Consider the following 20,665-nt stretch of genomic DNA (forward strand, 5'->3'; position numbering starts at 1 on the left):
TGTTCAGGGACGAGGGGTGGAGGAGGAGAGGAGAACAGGCGATTTGGTTTTACAAATGTCCCGAGTATCTTTGAGGATTGGAATTTTTATTCTCACTCACACAAAAAAAAAAAAAAAAAATGTGAGTGCATGCTCATCTACACAAATTTGCACTAGAGAAAATAATTGCTTTGTTCATATTTTTCATAACTTAAAATTAAGAAATGCAATCACAATAACACAGTTTGGTTACACAAAATGATTTATTATAAAGTGTAGTCCCCACATTATCTAAAACTTCCCCTCTCATGCTGCTAAAGATTCCACAGGATGATCAATCTGGTAAGAAATATACCCTCAAACTCTGATTCCTCAATTATCACAGCAAACTACATCAACAATGGTACCACAATAAATTCTATATACATAAGTTACACAAATGAACTTATTGCAACATCTACTTTCCTCCATAGAGTGGCAAAATTATCAATTTTAACGATAAGATTTGCATAACTATCAGGCTTTTGCATAATCTTGGACAGTATTGTTTTAAGGGGGAAAAAAAAAACCAAGAAGAACAGTTTGAAAGGCAATTAAAAACTAATGCTTAAGTTTTAAGGCAAGATGGACGGGGAGAATATTGTTTATTATGACAGATGGGAGCCAATTTTCATTGCAAACAGATGTGAGACTCTCCACATTGATGATAGTGTAAACAAGAAAATAAACATATGAGGATGTAATGGAGGACTGAAGACCAATAAAGGACAAAACATGGGATTCAGTGAATAATGGTTGGAAAATCTCAAGAACAAATGAACATTTTCGTTTTATTTATAGGATTCTGCAATTTCACACACACCACAGCCAACTACCCAAGACGCAGAAACATGTGCTTCGTCACTTTTTTAAAGTCTATTACACATCCACTCAAGCAATGTGATTTCTAATTTGGTTTATACCAAAATGTTATTTTAATTATTACATAACTATTACTATTTTTTTTGATGCAGGAGATCTGTGTAATAATATTCTCAACATATTTTGTGCTACATTTAACAAAAGCTTCATCCTCACATCTTTATAACCCTGGAATAGGTCTTGTCATGTTCACTGTACCACACACCTAATTTAACCTTAATACTAAGATCTCAGGACACCTTTATATTCAGAATTCCAAAGTTCTCTCTTTCCACCTTTAGCATGAGTATTTTTGCAGTATTTGGACCCATAAATTGGAATTCTCTACCAGGTCACTTACAGCATACACAGACACATAAAACTTTTATGTGAAAAATACCTTAAAGAATATTTTCGTTAAAAATACTTAAGAAATTTGACTCCCTTGCACATGCATGCATATGTGTGTTGTACAAAGTGAGTAGCTTCTAACAGAACCAAATGCGGTAATAACACATTCTTTTGTGTATTTCAGGATAATGGTCAAGTACAAATACAACATGCAGCCCTATGCTCCTCATGGGAGCAACAAGGAATAAAAACAAATACAACATATTAAATGTCAGAGTTTGTGAGAACACCCCACTAGTGAACTTGACAAAAGCATCATGACATTAATATGCCAAGTAAATTTATCAAATTTTCTAGTAAGAGGCTCGTGTTAAAATATATGAGGTGAGAACATTTGTCAGTGTGTATGAAATATCAAACTCTTACTATCTTCTGAGTAACAATGCCTACTCCTTGGGTTAAAAATACTTCATGTAGATGCTACACACAAAATGTTTTTTAACAAATAACTTCCACACCTGAACTGTTGTTTTTTTTAAATAACTATTTCAGAATCTATCTAGAGGCTTACTGTCCAAGTAAACAAAATGTGGTATGAGTGGTGATGCAATGAGGCCAGTCTTTCCAATTGACCCTTGACCCTGTGCTGTCTTGGTCTACCATAAGGGTGCAGTGAGTTCAGTCTTCCCATGTGACTGTCAAACCTGTGCTGTCTACTGTAGCTTCATAGACCAAAGCTGCCTCAAGCCCCTGAAACAGATTTATGCAGCTCAATACTTCTCGTCTGCATTGGAATATGGTGATCATCTGTTGCTACCTTGATGTCTCCTAGCTACCCTGTGCCATATTGTTAGGTGAAGACATCAATAAAAGATGTTCTGCAGTTCTCTACTTTTAATATCTCAGTGTAGCTAGTAAGTAGTTTTCAGCATCATTTTTCTATTTCCATGTCACAAGCTTTGTGCTGCTTTTAAAATTTTTTAAGTACTAGAGTTACAGATTTTTAAAGAAAACTTATCAGTATGAATATGCAAAGGACTCTCTTTTTCTCTCCTTCACACAAACACCAGAGATATTCTTGGAATTTTTACATCATCAGCAGCAGCATACAGACCGAGGGGAGTAACAAGATTAAAATGCAAACATTCAAACAAAGAGGTAAAACCTTACTGTTGTCCTGTTTAGAATGTCAATAGCTGCACTCCGCATGGCAGGATCTTTGAGTATGCCATAAATAAAGCCACCACCACCAGCACCAGCTGAACACATGCCCAACATATATGGCTTGAGGGTGGCCATAATTTTGGCAATTGTCTGAGACTCACACCCAGGTGCCATACGCTTCTTCATCTGCCAGTATTGTTCTACACACGACCCCACTTTCTCAAAGTTGCCTGCATAACCAAAGACAGCAGAAATTTAATATTATGGTTAATACTGGCAGTCCTTATGCAGACATAGCCTTGAAGCAAGAGTAATTTGTTTCTCAGGGTAAATTGGAGAACTCAAGGAAAAGCATTCTGTTTTCATAGTTACAATGCCATACCTAGTCTCTATGGACAATGCTTCATGTTTCTTTTCCCCAGGGCATATTTGCCACTGCTTTATAACTATGGCTCCATGGATAAAACATCTGTGGGGTCTAGACACCACATAACTTTGGAAATAAAATACTTGTCCTTGAGTTTCCCCATGCTTCCCCAGGGCAACATTTTAATGTTGCTTCATAACTATAGCCCCTGCAGATAACATATAGAGGATGCTCAAACACACCCACCCACCCACCTAGTCATCATAGCCAGAGACATCTGTGTTTATCTGTTTATCCAGGTTGCATTAGGTTTATCAGACAAATCACAAATGTGTCATATATCGTTTCTTCATCGCTGCTATCTTATCTGCAAAATGGCATGTCCTAGTTGTGGTCTGGATTTAGCTGTTGATAATGCCATGCTCTGATATGTGCAGCTTTAATGTAGTGCATGTAAGCAATCACTGACCCACTTATTAGAAGATAATCATCCCACTGTGCAGTGCAACAATGTCATAAACTGGGCTTGTACAAAACTACAAGCATTTGAGTGAAATAAAGTCCAGTCATGGCATTTAAAACAAGACATCAAAGCAAATTCATTCTAGCACTTGGTGATGAAATGCTTGCTGTCACAAACTTGAGACAAAGACCTCACAGGCAGGATTTCAGATTACCTTACATAGTCTGGTACATGTTTATTTGTATCTGAAGGGTATCTACGAGGATTAAAATCACATGGAAGGATCTCAAACCCAGCATACATGGACTGGTCATACATTATTTGTATCTAAAACAATTACAACTGAAGATTAACTGTGTTATAATTTCACTCCTACTATAACAGTATAAAAATACACCTTTTAATAGTGAAGGGGGTCTTTGATCTTGCATATCTGCATAGCTAAAGTGTGAAAGTTTTCTACCTTGGTAAAATCATCTTACCATCAATAAAAGCATTTGCACATTCCTGTGCCAACACCACCAGAGCATCTTCAGTTCTGACAATGTATGGGTTGCGGGCATACCAGTTCCGCACAACATCCTTTATACAATGGGAGAAAAAAAAAGAATAAGTTACTGTACAAAAAATATAGTTATATATTTTTAAAAATATGAACAGCCTTTTGTATTAGTAATTGTAGTTCAAAGCTCATATCATCAAATAAACTAGTTACAAACAAAAGCCCGTTAAAAAAAAAAATTACCTTGGAACATCTTGGAAATAATACTTACTTGTAGAAGGTTGCGAGCCAAGCGTGTTTTGCCAGTATAGATGAGTAGCAGTCGGCTGTCAAAGTCTTTCAGCCGAGCCTCAGATAGTTTGAGGTCTAATGGTTCGACATACAAGGGTAGTACTGCCTCAGACAAACCCAGCTGTACGCCTCCCATCAGCCCTCCGATCTGGTCTTGCCATCCTCCACCTGTCGTCAAGAGCTGCTCCAAGTAGAGAACCTTCAAGAGAAAAAATAATTTCATGATAAAATGTTGTCAATGCAAAGTACGTCATCTTCTGACAACGAAGGTAATTTTCTGTCAAATTCTTGTTTCATCTAATACAGACCTGGGCAAACGCCGGCCCGCGGACCGGATCCGGCCCACCTCCTGTCTCTGACTGGCCCGCCCGCTGGCCGCCCACCAGTAAATATACTATATATACAGTATTGGGTAAAACTGAGTTAACTATATTAGTCCGGCCCTCTAGAACCATTCCAGTTTCTCATCCGGCCCCTTGGGAAAATTAATTGCCCACCCCTGATCTAATACATACACTTGCCAAAATAATAAGACAGCACCATGCAAGATCTTTGAGCAGCAAGTTTTAAAAATCTTTCCTGACAAAGAAAGTGGAAAATAAATAGAAAAAGAAGAAAATTTTTTAAAAATGAAAAAAAGGAAGAAAGACAAAGAAAATGATCATAATTACGACAAAAATAAAGTGATTTCTTTTAGAAAGAGGGAGAATGATCGGAGAACTCAGGAACCTTGTTAAAAAACCCAAATCATGTTGGACATGCTGACTGTTCAGGTCTTTTTTAAATGTTTCAAAGAGCAAGCAAAGCTTGTGACCAACACAATCTGACCATTACTCACTGCGTGGATGAGACCTTTGGTGTCATATGTCTTGCCAGCAGCAGTCAAAAGTGCTGCAAGGACTGCACCAGCAAGGATACTGCTTGTGCCCATACCTGAGGTGGACAGACAACCTAACTGTAAAAGTGGCAAAGCTTTAGCTGCTGACAGCATAAAAAAACTGTTTCCAACCATGGAACACTACAGAAGATAGACTGCTTCAGCTCACTCAGGTACCCAGTTGAGTATTATGGTTCAAATCTTGTTTCAAAGGTTCTAGCTGTTCAGCATGTCTCCTTGCGGGTTTTCTCAAGCAGCATTTCTTACCTAACTTGAAGTACAATAGCAGCTGTCTGCTAAAGACATGTCACACTTTGTGAATATATTGACAAACCTGAAGCCCACTGGTGGCTACTGTAGGTTTTTTTTTAAAAAAACCTCCTCAACAATGTAATGATGGTCCCAATAAAAACTTTACTATTCAGACTATGTCCATTTTGAAAGCTTGCCTCCATACAGGACAATGCATTTTATAAATTCTTTTACTATTATTAAAATCATAAGAACATGATAAAATTACTGCACCATTTGTGTTCTATGACATTACGTCTTGTAAATCAATATTCCCAATCACTATAATCCAACACATTTATACACTAGACATACATCACTGCTATCAATAGTAAACGAAACCTTCATCATGAAAACTACAGTGTACCATACCTGAGCCATGAGGCAGGTTTGACCATGACTGTACCTCAAAACCTCCACCATAAGAAGACTTCAGTTGCTCCTGAAGGGTCATGGAAGAGTTGAGGTCAATCATATTACAACAAACAAAGGCTGCCTTCACAAGAGCACCTGTTTAGCAAAAGCCTACATTAAACACACTAGGCAATAAGGGTTTGTTTCTACAATGCATCAGCTCACATTCCACTGCCTACAGAGATCAAAGGAGATCATTTATGATGTAAACATAAAAAGACTTTAAAAACAGGTAAATTAACATTCAATCTCATTAGCTCACATTGGTTTATTAAAAAGAGGTGAGTGTGTCTTATATGCAAATATGGGTGTGTGGTTGTTGATGATTTAATCTATATATTATTTATGTAAAGCACTCTGATCAAATCTGTGGAAAGTCTGCCATACCAGGAGCATGAGGCTGAAAGTAATTCTCCATGTCAGACAGCTCATGGCACACCACTACTGTGCTCACTTCTCCATCTCCAATCAGTTCTAGTCGGACTACAGGCCTGCCGATAAAAGAATATGGTTTGATCATAGATTTAGGCTGCTGCTACAGATAAGCGATGGGAATAGACACAAGTGTACAAGAAGTACAAGGAGTCAACCGATACAAACATAGTGGCACATTTTGACAAATGTTAGAAGATTTTTGTCAATTGTAATACCATGCAAAAAACATTAAAAAAATTTCAAAGACAAAGACAACCTACTCTTCGATCCTTCTGACCCTGCATCCAATAGGCCTCTGCAAGATAATAAAAAGTAGGAACAATGCTTACATACTTCTGTAATATGAAACAAGCTTAATCTAAGGAATGATTCATCATACCTTCCTAAGCTGGGCATGCCTTAGCTGTATGTCATATGAATTTATTACTTATCTAAGAATATTTCCTTTTCCATCATCAGGATAAAAAAAAATCACCTTTTGCATTCTTAAAACACCACAACACAAAGACAGAGGAGCAAAGTAAGTACTCTGAGAATTGCATTCTTTTATAACATCATTATTACCTTGCCATTGACAAGCACACCAGCAATTGTGACAGCTCCACCATGTTCATATGTGATAGGTGGGGTATCGGACCATCCTCCAGAAATGTCAATTCTGGCTGGGCACTCGGCTCGTATCCACTTTCTCAGAGGCGGTAATGTGCCATTACCAAGCTTGAAAAACTGTTCAAAATCAGTTCATTAAAACAAACAGTTGCAAAATATACAAGTGCTTCGCAAGAGTTGTAAAATGATGGAAATGCAATGTTGTTGAGGTGCATCAGGACTGAAAGTCTCAAAAGCTTTTTGCAAGACCTATTACTGGCAACATCATCACCACAAAGAACATCGTAGGAGCTGGAGTAGAATATAGTCCTTAGCTAGATGTAACAGCAAATCCATTTTTTTGTAAACTTTTTCTAAATAAATAAGTCAGCCCAACCTCTTTGGCAGTCATGACTGCCTGTCGTATCAGAATCTGTGCAGCACCTTCATAATGACGAGCTGCTCGGATCAGGTGGTCAGGGCGGCCAAGCCACTGTTCTCGCTCCTTACCCAATGCTGCCACGCCCAGAGCAAAATCTTTACTCTAGGAAAAGAAAACCATCATTGGCATTTCCTGCAAGGAGGCTTTCTTATGCTTTTGTCTATCATAAGTTTTTCCTTAAAATAAAGCCCCAAAAAGTTACAAAAATTAATTGTGCTATTATTAAATTCTTCATTAGATGTTGTATCTTGAGCGAAACTCTGAAGCTTAGTGACACAAAACAGCAAACTCGAGACTTCTTGTTCATACCTCAAGGTAGTTGAAGGCCTTGCGCCAAGACTGGTTAGCAGCAGGACCTGATCTGAGGCCCCCAACACTCCCAGCCATGCTTCCCAAGACATCTGCAATGTTAGCCAGGGCACGGGCTGCAATTCCAGGGTCCTTTGTGATGCTGGCCACTAGCAAACCATAAAATACAACTGTCTTTGTGATGCTGGCCACTACTGAACCATAAAGTACAACTGTCTTTGCAATTTTTTTCACAGCTGGTTTAAAAGTTGGTTTATGATGAAAATACAGCCTTGCAAGACCCTTGCTGTCTGAGATTAGGGTGATACGTCCTCTCTACAATATGTAAAATATTTAAATATTAATATTTAGAAATGCAATAAATTATTTCTAAATATTTTTTATTTCAAAGACCTAATAATAAAGCTCTAATTTATGCCTCTATCCAGCCTGATTGCCGTGTCACCTTTGTCCAGCATAGCAAGTATCTGCTTTGAGAAACCATCAACTGTAGCACTAGTGTACAGGCTGTTGAAACCCTGGTGCAAGGAGTTGGTCAGAGCATTTTCCACCTCCTGTTCTGCCACTTGATAAAACAGCATGCTGCAGATAAATGACAATCACATATTTCATATACATTTTATATATCATAATAAACATCTAAAATAAAAAAGCAAAACAAAAGTATACACTAGAAATGATAGGTCGGGTAAAGGAACAGACATACTGTCATTATTCTTCTTTCAGAAACACTGAATAAAATTGGTAAAATTAATCCATGTTGAGAAAAGTTAACTTCCTTCATCTCTTTGATTTTACGCAATCTGTCTGACTGGTCATTCACTTTTCCATTTTAAAACAAAACTTTCTCCAGACAAGGCAGCAAAAACTCACTTCCTCCATTGCAACTCAGCCTCAAGGTCCACAAATGACAAGATCTCAGCAAGTGATAGACGCCAGGAAGTCCTCCACCTGAGACAATAGGGCATAAGTAAAAAATAAAGAAAGAAGTTTTGTTTGCAACACTTACAGCTACCTTTTTTCAAGTTATATATTACACTGAAAGTAGCCAACATAAAAAGTTGATCTCTTTGCTGCAGTGACAAAGCAGATTAAATTTTTAATGTATTGAACATTTTGTTAAATTACCGCTTAAGAAAATCTTTGGAACTGGTATCTGGAATCTGTCCCTGCAGCCAAAGGAGCTCCTTCAGCCCAACATTCTCCATAGCATGAAACACTGGGAATAGACGTGCAGTTAGCACTGTCTGCTGGTCATTGTCCTGGCGGTCAATGCAACATCATCATTCATCAGCCTTATGTTGTATGAGCATCAAGTAACAAACAATTAAAAAAGTCAGAAATTGCTTTTGTTTTGTCAGAAAAATATTTGGAATCTTTGATAATTTGGATCATAAATTCTACCAATCTACTAATTAATTTTCTCAAGAAGAAGCTACCACAAAAGGCAAGAGTACCTAGTCCTTATAATTTTTCTTAGGCTTCATATTACACTTTAGGGAGAGTAAGAGATACAGACTGGGTATCTTGCTTTGTAAAGTTTAATGTGCTTATAGATAGAGCATGCTTGACAGCAAAGCTAGCTAAATCAAGATGAATTCAATTGAGACCAGACAAACTGAATGCTTATGAATGGAGTATTCCTATAAGTAAAGTGCCTTGTTCAGACTTAAGTTCACACAGATAGGGAGCCAAGGGAAGTGGTTCTTCAACAATCAGTGGCAACCTGGGCTGAGCGAACAAGTACAGTGGATATAAAAACCGCCTTGACTGACGAGTACATACTGTCTCTGTTGCCCAGAGGTCTTCTGGCAGGATTCCAGTTCTGCTCAAAAACACCAGCCAAGGCTCATTACAGAAGGTGGCCATTGCCTTCCAGGTGGGAATCTAAAGAAAACAAAAACAAAGACTCAATAATTCTGCACATTATACAAAGGCTCACTGGAAAGATTTGCACCTGAAAGTATCTATTCCCACAATATAAATAATAACAGTACATGTAATAGCTATGATAGCATCTTTGAGCAGACATATCTTGCAATAGCAACCATAATGTGCATATATAGATAAAACGTCACTATGTCACTGAGTGTTGTCACAAAGACTAGAAACCTAAAAAGCATAACATGTGATGCAATCTGCATCAACTTACCTGCACATTATCATGTCGACCATGGACTGTAAAAACTTTGCGTGTGGTGCCCAGCGTCTTGAGGTTAATGTGAAAACCCTGCATCATCATGCTGTCAGCAAACTGCAAAGGCTTCTTGACCTGCATTCCACAGTACCAAACTGCATTAAGACTAAAATCTGGTTCAACAAAATGTTTAAAACTCCCGGAGCATTAGGTTTTTAATGTGACCTTTCAGTTATTAAGAAATGACTTCACTGAAACAAAGTGAATTGTTTGCAGCAAAGCTGGTGATAAAATGTTTTTGGAAACTGCTGAAACATTTGTTAAGAAAAAGAATTTATGAAATATCTTTAAACTGTCCTTCAACCATAAAGAACAAATGAATCAGCCAAATATAAGAGACCCTTAATGCCCTAAGAATATCAGAAGATCAAAGTTCTGCATTCTGTTGCATTTTATGTTATCTAAAAAAACAATTAAAAAGCACACTATTTTTTTAATGATTGTTTTTCTTATCTGAAACACAAACAGAAATGCTTTCTATCTGAATAAATATGACATAAAGACTCAAATATTATAGCACCTCCAACTACTGACCTTCGAATGTTCAATATTAACACCACTGAAGAAGGAATCGCTTCCAATGGTCACATTCCCTGACAAGGAGCAATGGCAGACAACTGACTTACTGCCCACAGTGACTTCCCTTTTCAGTACACTGTTTATGATGGTTGTATCCTCTCCGACAGATGCCTGAGACTGTGAGTATGGGAGAAAATAAATATCTAAGCATGGGAGAAAATAAATATCTGAGCATAGTGTACATTACATTTCAATATCTGATGTCACATAAACTGAAATATTCCAGCTAAGCATATAAGACTTCCATAGCCATTAGATGATAAAAGGAAAAAACAGAAGGTCTTACATTAATGTCAGCCTGCACTGTAGGTGACCAAGTGAGCCAGCTGTTGTCTTGAATGACAGGTGGTTTCACCAACATATTCTTGTGTTCAGTGGCCACGTCTGTCAAGTAGTGAAACTTGCCGTCTTCTATCATGCCTATACCCGCGAAAGCAAGAGTAGCCATGTTTCACTAACTAGCCAATGGAAGTAGGAGGCTGAATGAAAATGTTAATGCACTTTCACTCACACACACACATAATACTATGCACACATACACATGCATACATGTGGGTGCATGCACACACATACAAACACACACATTCACACAAACATCATAGATATCAAACCACCAGCCTCTTCATTACTCCTTTGAACACACTTATAACTGCATGCTCATACATAAGATCACATTCAAAAGCAAAATAATACATGCACACTGGAGGAAAAAAGTAATAAAAATTCAATGCACATAGAGAATTTATAACAATTGACATCATGGTATTTAATCCCCAAATCTGTTAAAAAGCTTAAATCTGTTCTGAAATTAAACATTTAACTACATGCTACTTAAAGCTTGTCTTCACCCACACAAAGATGTGTTGATTGCAAAATGTCAAATCTATGCTTGCTGTTATATATATAGATCGCAAAGAACTCCTCACAAGCTTTCAGTCTGTATTCATGGAGCTCCTTCCAAAGCAGCTTTCTGGCCATGGTCATGTTCAGGCGAGATTCTGCAGAATCCCCGGAACCTGGCTTACCAAATGTTCCACTTCTCTCCCCTTGGACAAAGTCTTTTTCTGACACTGCTGTTGTCATCGGCAACAGGATATCAAAGAAGAGGGATAACTGAGGGGAAAAAATGGCTGTGCATCATGAAACTACAATCATTACATTTCTTTTTTTGTTTTGTTTTATAGGAAGATAATATATCTGCCTTTTATTGTTACTATATCACTTGGCGATGGATACACCTGAAACATTTTATTCAGTTGGTGCATATGCATTTGCATACACATGTACTTACTAACATACAAGTCTGCACACATAAATAGATTTCTTTTCCAACATTTTCTAAGCATAGGGAAGAACATAGGTAAATAAAAGGAATAAAAAATTTCTCACCTTCAGAGGAGGTTGTCCACTGTCCAATCCAAAGTATGTACAGGCATCTAGAGGTGGTTTAGTGTAAAATGACAACAGCTTCTCTGACACACTGTGACTTAGGTAAACAATGGCAATGAGCTGAAACAGGTTGATAAAAAAATTCTGCTGCACCTAAGCATAATAAAAAGAGCAAAACAAACATCATGGGGTACAGTTATTCATGAATATTTAACACAATTGTGACCTAGAACAAAGTTTTCAAAAGTGAGATTTTGTTTGTTTGTTGAAAACAGAAAATTATCTTTACCTTTTCCTTGTGAAATAGCCTAATCAGAATACAGAACACATAAAAGATTAATAGTGGATAATATAACTATACATAACGGCATTTATAACAATGTTATATTTAAGCTTCTGTGCACGTGCTCCGATGGAATATACCAGGAAAACTTACAACTGGAACTGTTCCATCTAGCCGCTGGCATGACTCCAAGGTCAGAACATCCTTCTGGTATAGGATATCTTCAACCATATTCTTCAGAAATTTAACATTTATATATTTATTACATTTGTGTAATAATGATAAGTAAAAATACAACTGTGGCAAAAAAAGTTTTAAATATGGTAAAAATACTCTGAAGGAATATCTTTGTGCCACAATACACAATAGCACACAAACATGAAGGGATAAAATAATGCATGCTTTCAAAGTATAAGTACATTTGTCCATCTATCCACACACACAGAGTGAAGAATTTCTCTTATAACAGACTGATTGGTACACTTAGCAACTCATCTCTCATTCAACCACAACATGAATGAGTAGGTGACTTTTAACACAAATACCACTTTCAGCTGCCTAGTAGATAGTAGAGAACATGTATTGCATGCTGTACATGCAGATTTGTACTCTTTAAAGGTGGATGTCACACTTCAGGCACTTGTCTGAAGAAATTTTACCTGTGTGTTTATCTTGCAAACTCCGTGGTCTTTGGCATACTGAACGCTCGCAGGCATTGTGAAAAGGCATGCATCACAAGGATGCCATGAGGTATCTGTGAACAGCAAGGATAAGTATTCAGAGTAAAACATCTCTTGCTCCTTCAAACTGTTTCTTACAATGTTACTCTAGAAAGACATTATACATACTGCCACAAGGGTTATAGGCTTTTGCTTAAGTTTTTAACTGTGTAATTTGTTGTAAGTTGAAGTGTTTCTTTGTAAGCCTGGTGAACTGAGCTCACCTGAGTGAAATGTGCTTTATAAAGATGCTGATGCTGATAATAATATTATTATAATGTAATAATATTATAATATAATCACTCTTTAAAAAAACTCTTTAGGTAAGTCCCCAGAAAATTATAAAAGAAAAGTTGACGACAAGTTACCTATCTCTGTTGGGACTGCAAGTAGCATATCAGTGCTGCTCACCCACACACCAGGTGGCGACCCTGAAGAGATCTGAAATAATGATGAACTTACTATCTACTGTTTGGCACCTTTGTGAGGTCCAGTTTATGACAACAACAGCAAAGAAAGTTTTATTTATAGAGCGTGCCAGGGGAAAAAAATAGCTGAAACGTAACAGGATGACAAAAAAGAAAAAAGGTTATCAAGGACATAAACTAAACATTATGACAAGAACACGCTCTGAAAGAATGTAAAAAATCTGAATCAAATGCAATGTTGTCCCATCAAGCATTACTAGTTTTTCTCCAAATAAAGGAAGAGAAAACTTGTAAAAATATTTTGTGTGAGACATAAACACGTGGCCATGAATGTGGGGGTCAAGAAGACATCATTAGCAAACATAACATATATGACTGGTAATGTCGTTTTGAATGTAAAATGTTAAGAGTTAGGCCATAACAAAACTTTCTCAATACAATGTTTAGTGAATGATCCCAAAGAAGTCTTTATTTTACTAGTCACAGTAAGGCAATTCTCATGCCTGGGGTCTTCTAAATCTTATGGATAATTGAAAGTTCTCACCCTTTGAGTTAAAATCTCCAGAAGAAGATCAATGTTACAGACCAAGCTGTCAGCCTGGGAAGACTTGAACTTTGCAGGCAATGCAGTGAAAGCTCTTCCACAGGAATCATAAGAATATGTTCGACCCTGTATAAAATCAATAAAAGAATGAAATTTTACAGACTATGTATATCAGCAGCAGTAACATTGATCTGGTGGTGTAGAGGAACAGGAGATTTGTTAACAAAGATGACTACTAAAAATCTGAGTCTAAAACCACTAAGAAAATATTAACAGTAGGTGGGGTTAAAGAGAAGGTTAACAGTAAAAGTGAATAGAATGTCCTTTAACATGAATCAATTAAAATAACTTACATGATGAAGAATAAGGATGAAGGCATCATTCAAAACATCAGAGTTGATTACCTGGAGCAAAAAAAAAACAACCACATATCAGCTGATCCAGTGCTAGTATTAAATTTTTTCATTTGTTAGGAACCCACCAATGTGACTATACTTTTTTTTCAAATGTATCTGCACACACACACACACACACGCGCGCACAAAAATTTCCCTGTGCATTCACAAGATAATTTTAGATACCTATATGCTGCATTAAAAGCTCAAGACATAAAGATGGTCTAGACATAATGAGTAAGATTTTGCAAAGTTTGGGTTGATTCAGTTTTTCAAAGAAATAAGCACAACTCTCTATACTGAACCTAAGAAAAAAATGTAAAAGAATGTTTCACGGTAAGACAGTTACCTTCATGGCTCACCAAGACCATCATGACTTACTGTAAATCCTTGTCTAGCGCTGATATGTTCCACAACAGTTAGCAAGGCATTTATAGTGGCTCCACCACTGCCAACATTTGTCTTTGGATCTTCAATAGTAAGTAAAATTGTCTCTTTGTCTATCTGACCCTTAGCTTGACGCCTCTCCAACTCTGTAAAAAAACAAACAAACAAACCAAAAAAGTGTGTGCATGTGTGTGAGAGAGAGAAAATATGAATGTGAGAGATAGAGTCAGAGGAGAGGGCAGAGGTCACAGGAAAGACTTATTGATACTATAGGACAGTCTTTATTTCATTGCTTACTATTCACGAATCAAAGATCAGTTTACTTTATTTGCAGCAGGTGTTTTTCAAAGTTACCCATTCCTTGTGCACACATATACACACAACTTGTGAAGCCTAAAGAAGCTTGATATATTCCAAAGAAGATATGTTAGTCACATTACTTATCGGTGTAAATACTGTTAATGGTGTAATTTCTGGAGTACATTTCAACCCCTTCTTTTTTACCATTCTGCAGTGCATGAGTCCAGTCTTTGTTGGAGCAGGTCAGTACAACGGCTGTCCACCTGATCTTTTTTACCATGTTAGGTTCCTCACCTGCGGAAAAAAATATAACTAAAAAGTTTTAGAATATGTCTCTAGTGGCGTGCATTCTAAGTTAAGCTAAAAAACACTGGTCTACTTGTTATCACCGTAACAATGCGCAACACTCACTGAAGTGCTGTTTATCTTACATGGCCCCTGACAAATGGATATAGAATATCCTGAATTATCATTAACGCCCTCAAGTCACATCTACACGCCTGAAATCTCAAAAGCTACAAGTTTCTTTTTCCAGACACAATTTCTTTCATCAAAGCACGAAAATTGTAAGACTGTAAAAGCTAACACAGCCTTACAGTCGATCTTCATGATCCCTTGGGTGATCTGATACCGCTGCTGTAGACTGGGTTTTAGTCGCGTGACAAAGTCTCAACACTCAAAAGCTTTACTCGCGATTACTGTCATTGGTAAAGCACTGATACTTCGCTTCCTTATATGAGTCGCATTCAGTTTCATAAGCTTATTAACAAATTATGCGTCAACTGATTATTTAGTAAACTGTTCTTTTATCGCCCACGAAGAATGAGGTGGGATGCAGGCGTCCCTGGGTATCCTGGATCAAGGGACATCATTCTTACATCCGACAGTGACCACGTTACAGTTGTCTCGCCTGAACCTTACGCGAGACGTGCGTGCTACAATCAAGGACGCATATCGCAGACAGGATGAAGCAGCCTAGATTTTAGACTACTATTAATGTCTTCGTAAAAAGGCTTACAGTTTGTATGAGAAGGCCACCCATTTTCTTACGAAGAGTGGAGTTTTAGGGCCAGTAGAATTTTAAAAAAAATTATACTTTAAAGACCAACCTGAATGGTTTGCGTTTTAGTTTTTGCAGATATCGGTAGATGTACGCGATATAAATATAGCCTGTAAATTTCAGCTTCCCAAACTCATCCGTTAATTAATTATCCCCTAGCAAAGTACGGGATTCGTACCTGCGATCAACGAACGCCGGTAACGGTGTATTACGTCACGTTGGTACACCATTCACAACATTGCCAGCGGTCAACACCAATCAGGGCGACAGTTCGGTTTGTTCGGACGTTGAATGTCTACATTTCTCGTGCTAAAGAAGCAAGTTTTTTAGAACCACGAGAAATGCGGACTGCCAGCGTCCGAATAATCCGAACTGTCGTTCATGCACTCTCTCTCTCTTTAGTGTTGACTGCAGGCAATGTTGTGAATGGTGTACCAACGTGACGTAGTATACGTACTGTTAGCGGTGATCGTTGATCGCAGGTGTGAATCTTAGCGGATAACTAATTAACGGTTGGGTTTTGGAGGCTGAAATTTACAGGTTAGGTTTATATTGCCTTTACCGATATCTGAAAAACCGCAAACCGTTCAGTTTGGTCTTTAACTTCAGCTCTCAAATAAATAGAAAATATATATACCATCTTTGACGTAGCCAAGACATTATTTTAGAAGTAGTATAAGTATTTTGTCTTCATGTGACAAGTAAAGACATCTTAGGCACGCATACCCAGAGAGAGAGAGATTGCCTCATGGAAGATACAGGAGCAAAACGTTTTTGTCTTAGTTGTTAGTAACATAAAGCGTTTACCGGATAGCAGAAACAGAACGAATGGATTGATTGGGTGCAAAGGGTTTACCCATAACCCTTGGTGATGAGCCTTTTGTTTGACTATAAAACACCAGACAGGTAACATATTGCATGGATATCACAGCCAGCACTCTTCTTGAATACCTTTTCAATATAGTTCTTCTCCTCGGCACGGCGAAAAGCACTAACAAGCAAAGAAACTAATTAGTTTCTCCTACAAGCCGTACTGTTGTACCAGACAATGACGGAGAAACAAAGAATGCTTTCAATCACAAAATTATAGAATCGCACGCACTATGAGCTTCATAGGGCTTAGTCCAGTTTCAGTAAGTCTCATAAAATACAGTCGCTGCTTACATTGCTTCACGATTGATGATGTGTTCTCTTTCCAGCTTAGGTCGTTCGTAATTTTTGTTGCAAGATATTTAAAGATGACTTGTTCGACAGACTCAACATCGATGACAAGAGGCAGAAGTGAAGCTTTATATCGCCTAAAAAGTTCCTTCGTTCTGTTTTATTTTTGCACATTTAGATGTAGATCGTTATCTGCACACCAGTTAACTAATATCTGGACTTAACCCTTATAACCATGGGTTCCAGAATTGAAGCTAATTGTTATAGTTTGTGTCATCAGAGAATTTCATTACAGGGACGGATAAGCCACTGAAGTGTATTCGTTCGTAAACAGCGAAGAGAAGAGGGGAGAGAACACAACCCCGACCAGGCGCCTTTGGTTTCCACGAAAATGTAGAAGTTAGTAACTTCGGGACCGCTTTTTGTTGACACCAAAATGTGCTAAAAAAAAAAAAAAAACTATTTAAACGAGGGAGGAGGAATGGTCTGATGGGAGTAGAAGGATGAGGAACCAGGCCTGCATCAATATCTTTGTGAGGGTGGTGGTGGGACGCCGATATGGAAGCAGAAAATTGACAGGCATTCATCAATTATATTACTCTCTTTTTGAATGTCAAATTATTTTAGATTCATGTAAGAATTTTACGCACACATGAACACGTGCTCAGACATGCGCGACGACGGTAACAATCATTCGGAAACATATCTGTGTGCAGGCTGGTTATCGCTAATGAAGCGTCTGGATCGACATTTCAAACAATCTCCTCTTTTTCGTCTTTTACTTTTCAATGGATTTTACTGCTGGGTCCATGCTTTTGAGACTCATCGTTCTTTGACATACACTTTCTTAAATTATAATGCTGATTACACCATACTCCCTTCTTTTCATTATCAGTACTCAGTAGTAGTAGTCAGACTCCCAGATATGGGATATATATATATACTTCCTGTCGACTTGCTTCACTAAGTGGGTACGACTCATTCACTACGTCTCACCAGCCTAGAATACTATATATCATCATCAAATCAACAGTGTTTTTCAAGAGAGATTCTGGCAAGCCTGTCAAATGTAATAGACATATATACTTACACAATGACAGAGCCTGCTTGAGTCCATCAGAGAAAGTCGACAGTTCATCTACCTGGCACATCCTGGGAGAGGTAGCCAAAGGACCAGTCTGTCCGTTCTCTTCTAACATGTTGATCGAAGTGTATTTTGTTTTCCCCGTTGACGGAAGACTTCAACAGTTTGTTTACTGTTGGGTTACACTATGTCTGGCTGTAACGATATGGGGACCTGTGCAGCCAGTCGACACTACGACTGTTTCTGTGACCTCGAGTCGATCACATCTGGTCGATCACATCTGGTGCTTCTTACAGTATAAGCACTTGTGAACACATGCAGCAACCCAAGTGCACCTCACTTATTGAACACAGCGCTAAAAAAAAAAGGTCGTTTCATGACAGTCACCAACCTGTTTCTCAAATCATTAGATGTTACAGGTGCAAGAAATTCACTGTAGACCACAGATCGAGCTAAAGAACTACCGATCTACTTTTCACTGATGGGTACATGAGGTCTATGAAGTGAAGGGAAAGGTTCAGCTGTAGTACAAGAAGGAATGGGTCGAAATCATTCCATTTTACCCCCCTTCACATGTATTACGGGAGGCTAACGTCTCGCCGACGTAGTGTTGCTCTTCCTTATGATCACTGCGCTATACGACCGCAGTTTGTTCTACACTCGTTTGAATCCTCAGCCTTCCTCCCACAAAACAAGTCTGGGTGCGAATATACGAAATCCAATGCTGTTATTGTCACCATGCACAGTACTCTACCTTTCGGAAAAAAGCACAGTTCACTTCAGCGATAGAAAGTTTCCTAGCGATAACCGGATCTGATCTGAACAGCCATGTTTTACTGCTCCGTATGACTCCCCGATGTTTGGTTGTATGGACTGTAAACAATTTTAAGTTCCTCAACATCACATACAGCTTCTGTCGCACCAAAAAGGTGAAGAGTCAGGTTGTGGATGTCACAGCAGCCATCAGCGACTATATAGGTGGTACCTTTTCTGTTTTGACACATCGTAACCTCGACTGGCTTGTGGCGACCTACATGCCCAGGGCCAGGAAAAGCATATCAACTCGTTCTCCTGTGCGCGTTTCGTGTCAATCGAGTCAAGGGAAAAAAAAGTTTCAGGCCAGCGGTTATACCACAGAGGTGTATAGGTGGACTGCTGTCTGTCTGCCAAGACCAACGTAGCCTCTTGCGAAGTGATCAGCTGTTAGTCTCGGCGAGCCTTAACAATGGATGTGACTAAACCGGAAGCTTTGTAGTCTCATGACTCGTTTAGCAGTTAACCGGAAAAAATCGTCTGCCAGCAGTCCAGTAATACAAGTTCGTGGTTTATACCGTCCCAGCGATAAGATCTTTAGAGGCACGTTTATCTTTTGGTTTCCCTACAGTCACGTGGTAGGTGATAGAGACATCAGCTGTACATAAACTAAAACATTAATCGTGTTAATGGCTATATTGGAGCGTCTCCCACTCTTCAATCTACAGAAATGTTTGGTTTTAGGGATAAGTACGACGATTGATAGGCATATATAACATAGTCAAACAACAGGTAATCATGTATCATCATCATCACCGCCACCACCACCACTATTCTCAGTATTACGCACGACCATACCCACACACGCACACATACGAGAGCAGAACCATCGACGTGAAAATCTGCGCAGCGCAGCCACAGGAAAACGATGATGACACTGCAGTCAGGTCAGGTGTACCGTGGCCGTATTCTCTGTACAATCTTGGGTGTACCCAGGCGTCTGAACGTGCTAAAAATAAAACGACAGCATTAGCGAAAGCAGCGCGAGGGGCGGAAATGTCCGCTCGCGTGCGGAGATTCCCGCTAGCCCAGGCGGGGTTTGACCTAGTCGTGAAAGCGTCTGTCACGTGATCAGTCAATCATGGCCAACCGCGAAAGCGGGGTCACGTCTGCTGCGTCGAGTTGAAATTAAAGCGGCGTCTGCAGAGATTACAGTGAGGTAACCCAGAGACTGCTTGTGGCAGAGACTCGATCACGATCGATGTTATCACATTCTTGGAATCGGAGTATTTAGTCATACTGTAGGGAAAAACAACTGAATATCTGTTATGGATGGACTGCGTAGCCTTCCGTTCCGCTGCGTTCATAAAATGTAAAGGATTATGAGAAAGATTAATGATTAAAAAACTAACGAACGAAAAGGCATTAATAAGAAGAATAAGCCGCCTGCTTTGTGTTGCGGGTTAATTTCTTTACATATTACAATCAACACAAAGTTAATATATACGCAAATAGAAACACTCAATATACTTTACTATTGCAGGATGGTACGTGGAGCCACGATCAACTTAATTGTATTAGTGGTGTAGCTCAAGGATGATCAACAATTAAGGTCTACGTCGCTATCTTCATCTTAAGTGCGAACTACCTTACGTGCATGTAGACGTGTATGTTTTGAGAAGTTTGCATAATGTGAAGTGTGTGTGTGAGAGAGAGCGCGTGCTTGCATAAACAGGGTTGTCTGGAGGCCAACAATGAATGTTAAAACTGTCAAGTATATCTGAAGTTCACCATGTGCTATTTTTAAAAATACCCAAACAAGATCTCGAAGTCTTCATGACCGTTAAACTTTTCATATACATCCACTTGTACAGATGTAGGAGAAAATGGAGCTACAAGTTGATTGAGTTTACAATCGCGCGTCGATGCACACAAGCACGGTGTCGCACCGGTGTTGAGTAAAAAGGACTCTTTCCCACTTCTTTTATAAGCCCACGCCTCATCTTCCTTCCT

The 20,665-nt window shown here is 38.6% G+C and overlaps 1 protein-coding gene across 2 annotated transcripts; it reads right to left on the minus strand.

Annotated features, from left to right (window-relative positions):
- Positions 1–223: 223 nt before the first annotated feature.
- LOC112576778 (L-fucose kinase-like) lies at positions 224–19,065 on the minus strand. 2 transcript variants are annotated; one of them, XM_025259489.1, is made up of 28 exons: positions 17,906–19,065; positions 14,799–14,888; positions 14,289–14,440; positions 13,866–13,916; positions 13,513–13,638; positions 12,909–12,981; positions 12,481–12,575; positions 11,975–12,055; positions 11,539–11,658; positions 11,076–11,262; positions 10,436–10,569; positions 10,105–10,266; positions 9,526–9,645; positions 9,159–9,260; positions 8,502–8,635; positions 8,247–8,324; positions 7,819–7,955; positions 7,374–7,522; positions 7,020–7,166; positions 6,599–6,760; positions 6,295–6,329; positions 5,987–6,090; positions 5,558–5,695; positions 4,856–4,950; positions 3,998–4,216; positions 3,707–3,806; positions 2,401–2,624; positions 224–1,980 (listed from the first exon to the last, which is right to left on the minus strand). In XM_025259489.1, exons 1-28 carry the CDS (start codon positions 18,012–18,014, stop codon positions 1,909–1,911), a joined length of 3,396 nt encoding a protein of 1,131 aa, XP_025115274.1. In that variant the 5' UTR covers positions 18,015–19,065; the 3' UTR covers positions 224–1,908. The 2 variants fall into 2 exon arrangements, with proteins under 2 accessions (XP_025115274.1, XP_025115275.1); XM_025259490.1 differs by lacking the exon at positions 17,906–19,065 and adding an exon at positions 15,191–15,476.
- Positions 19,066–20,665: the final 1,600 nt, after the last annotated feature.

Source organism: Pomacea canaliculata, linkage group LG12, assembly GCF_003073045.1.
Source record: "Pomacea canaliculata isolate SZHN2017 linkage group LG12, ASM307304v1, whole genome shotgun sequence".
NCBI lineage: Eukaryota > Metazoa > Mollusca > Gastropoda > Architaenioglossa > Ampullariidae > Pomacea > Pomacea canaliculata.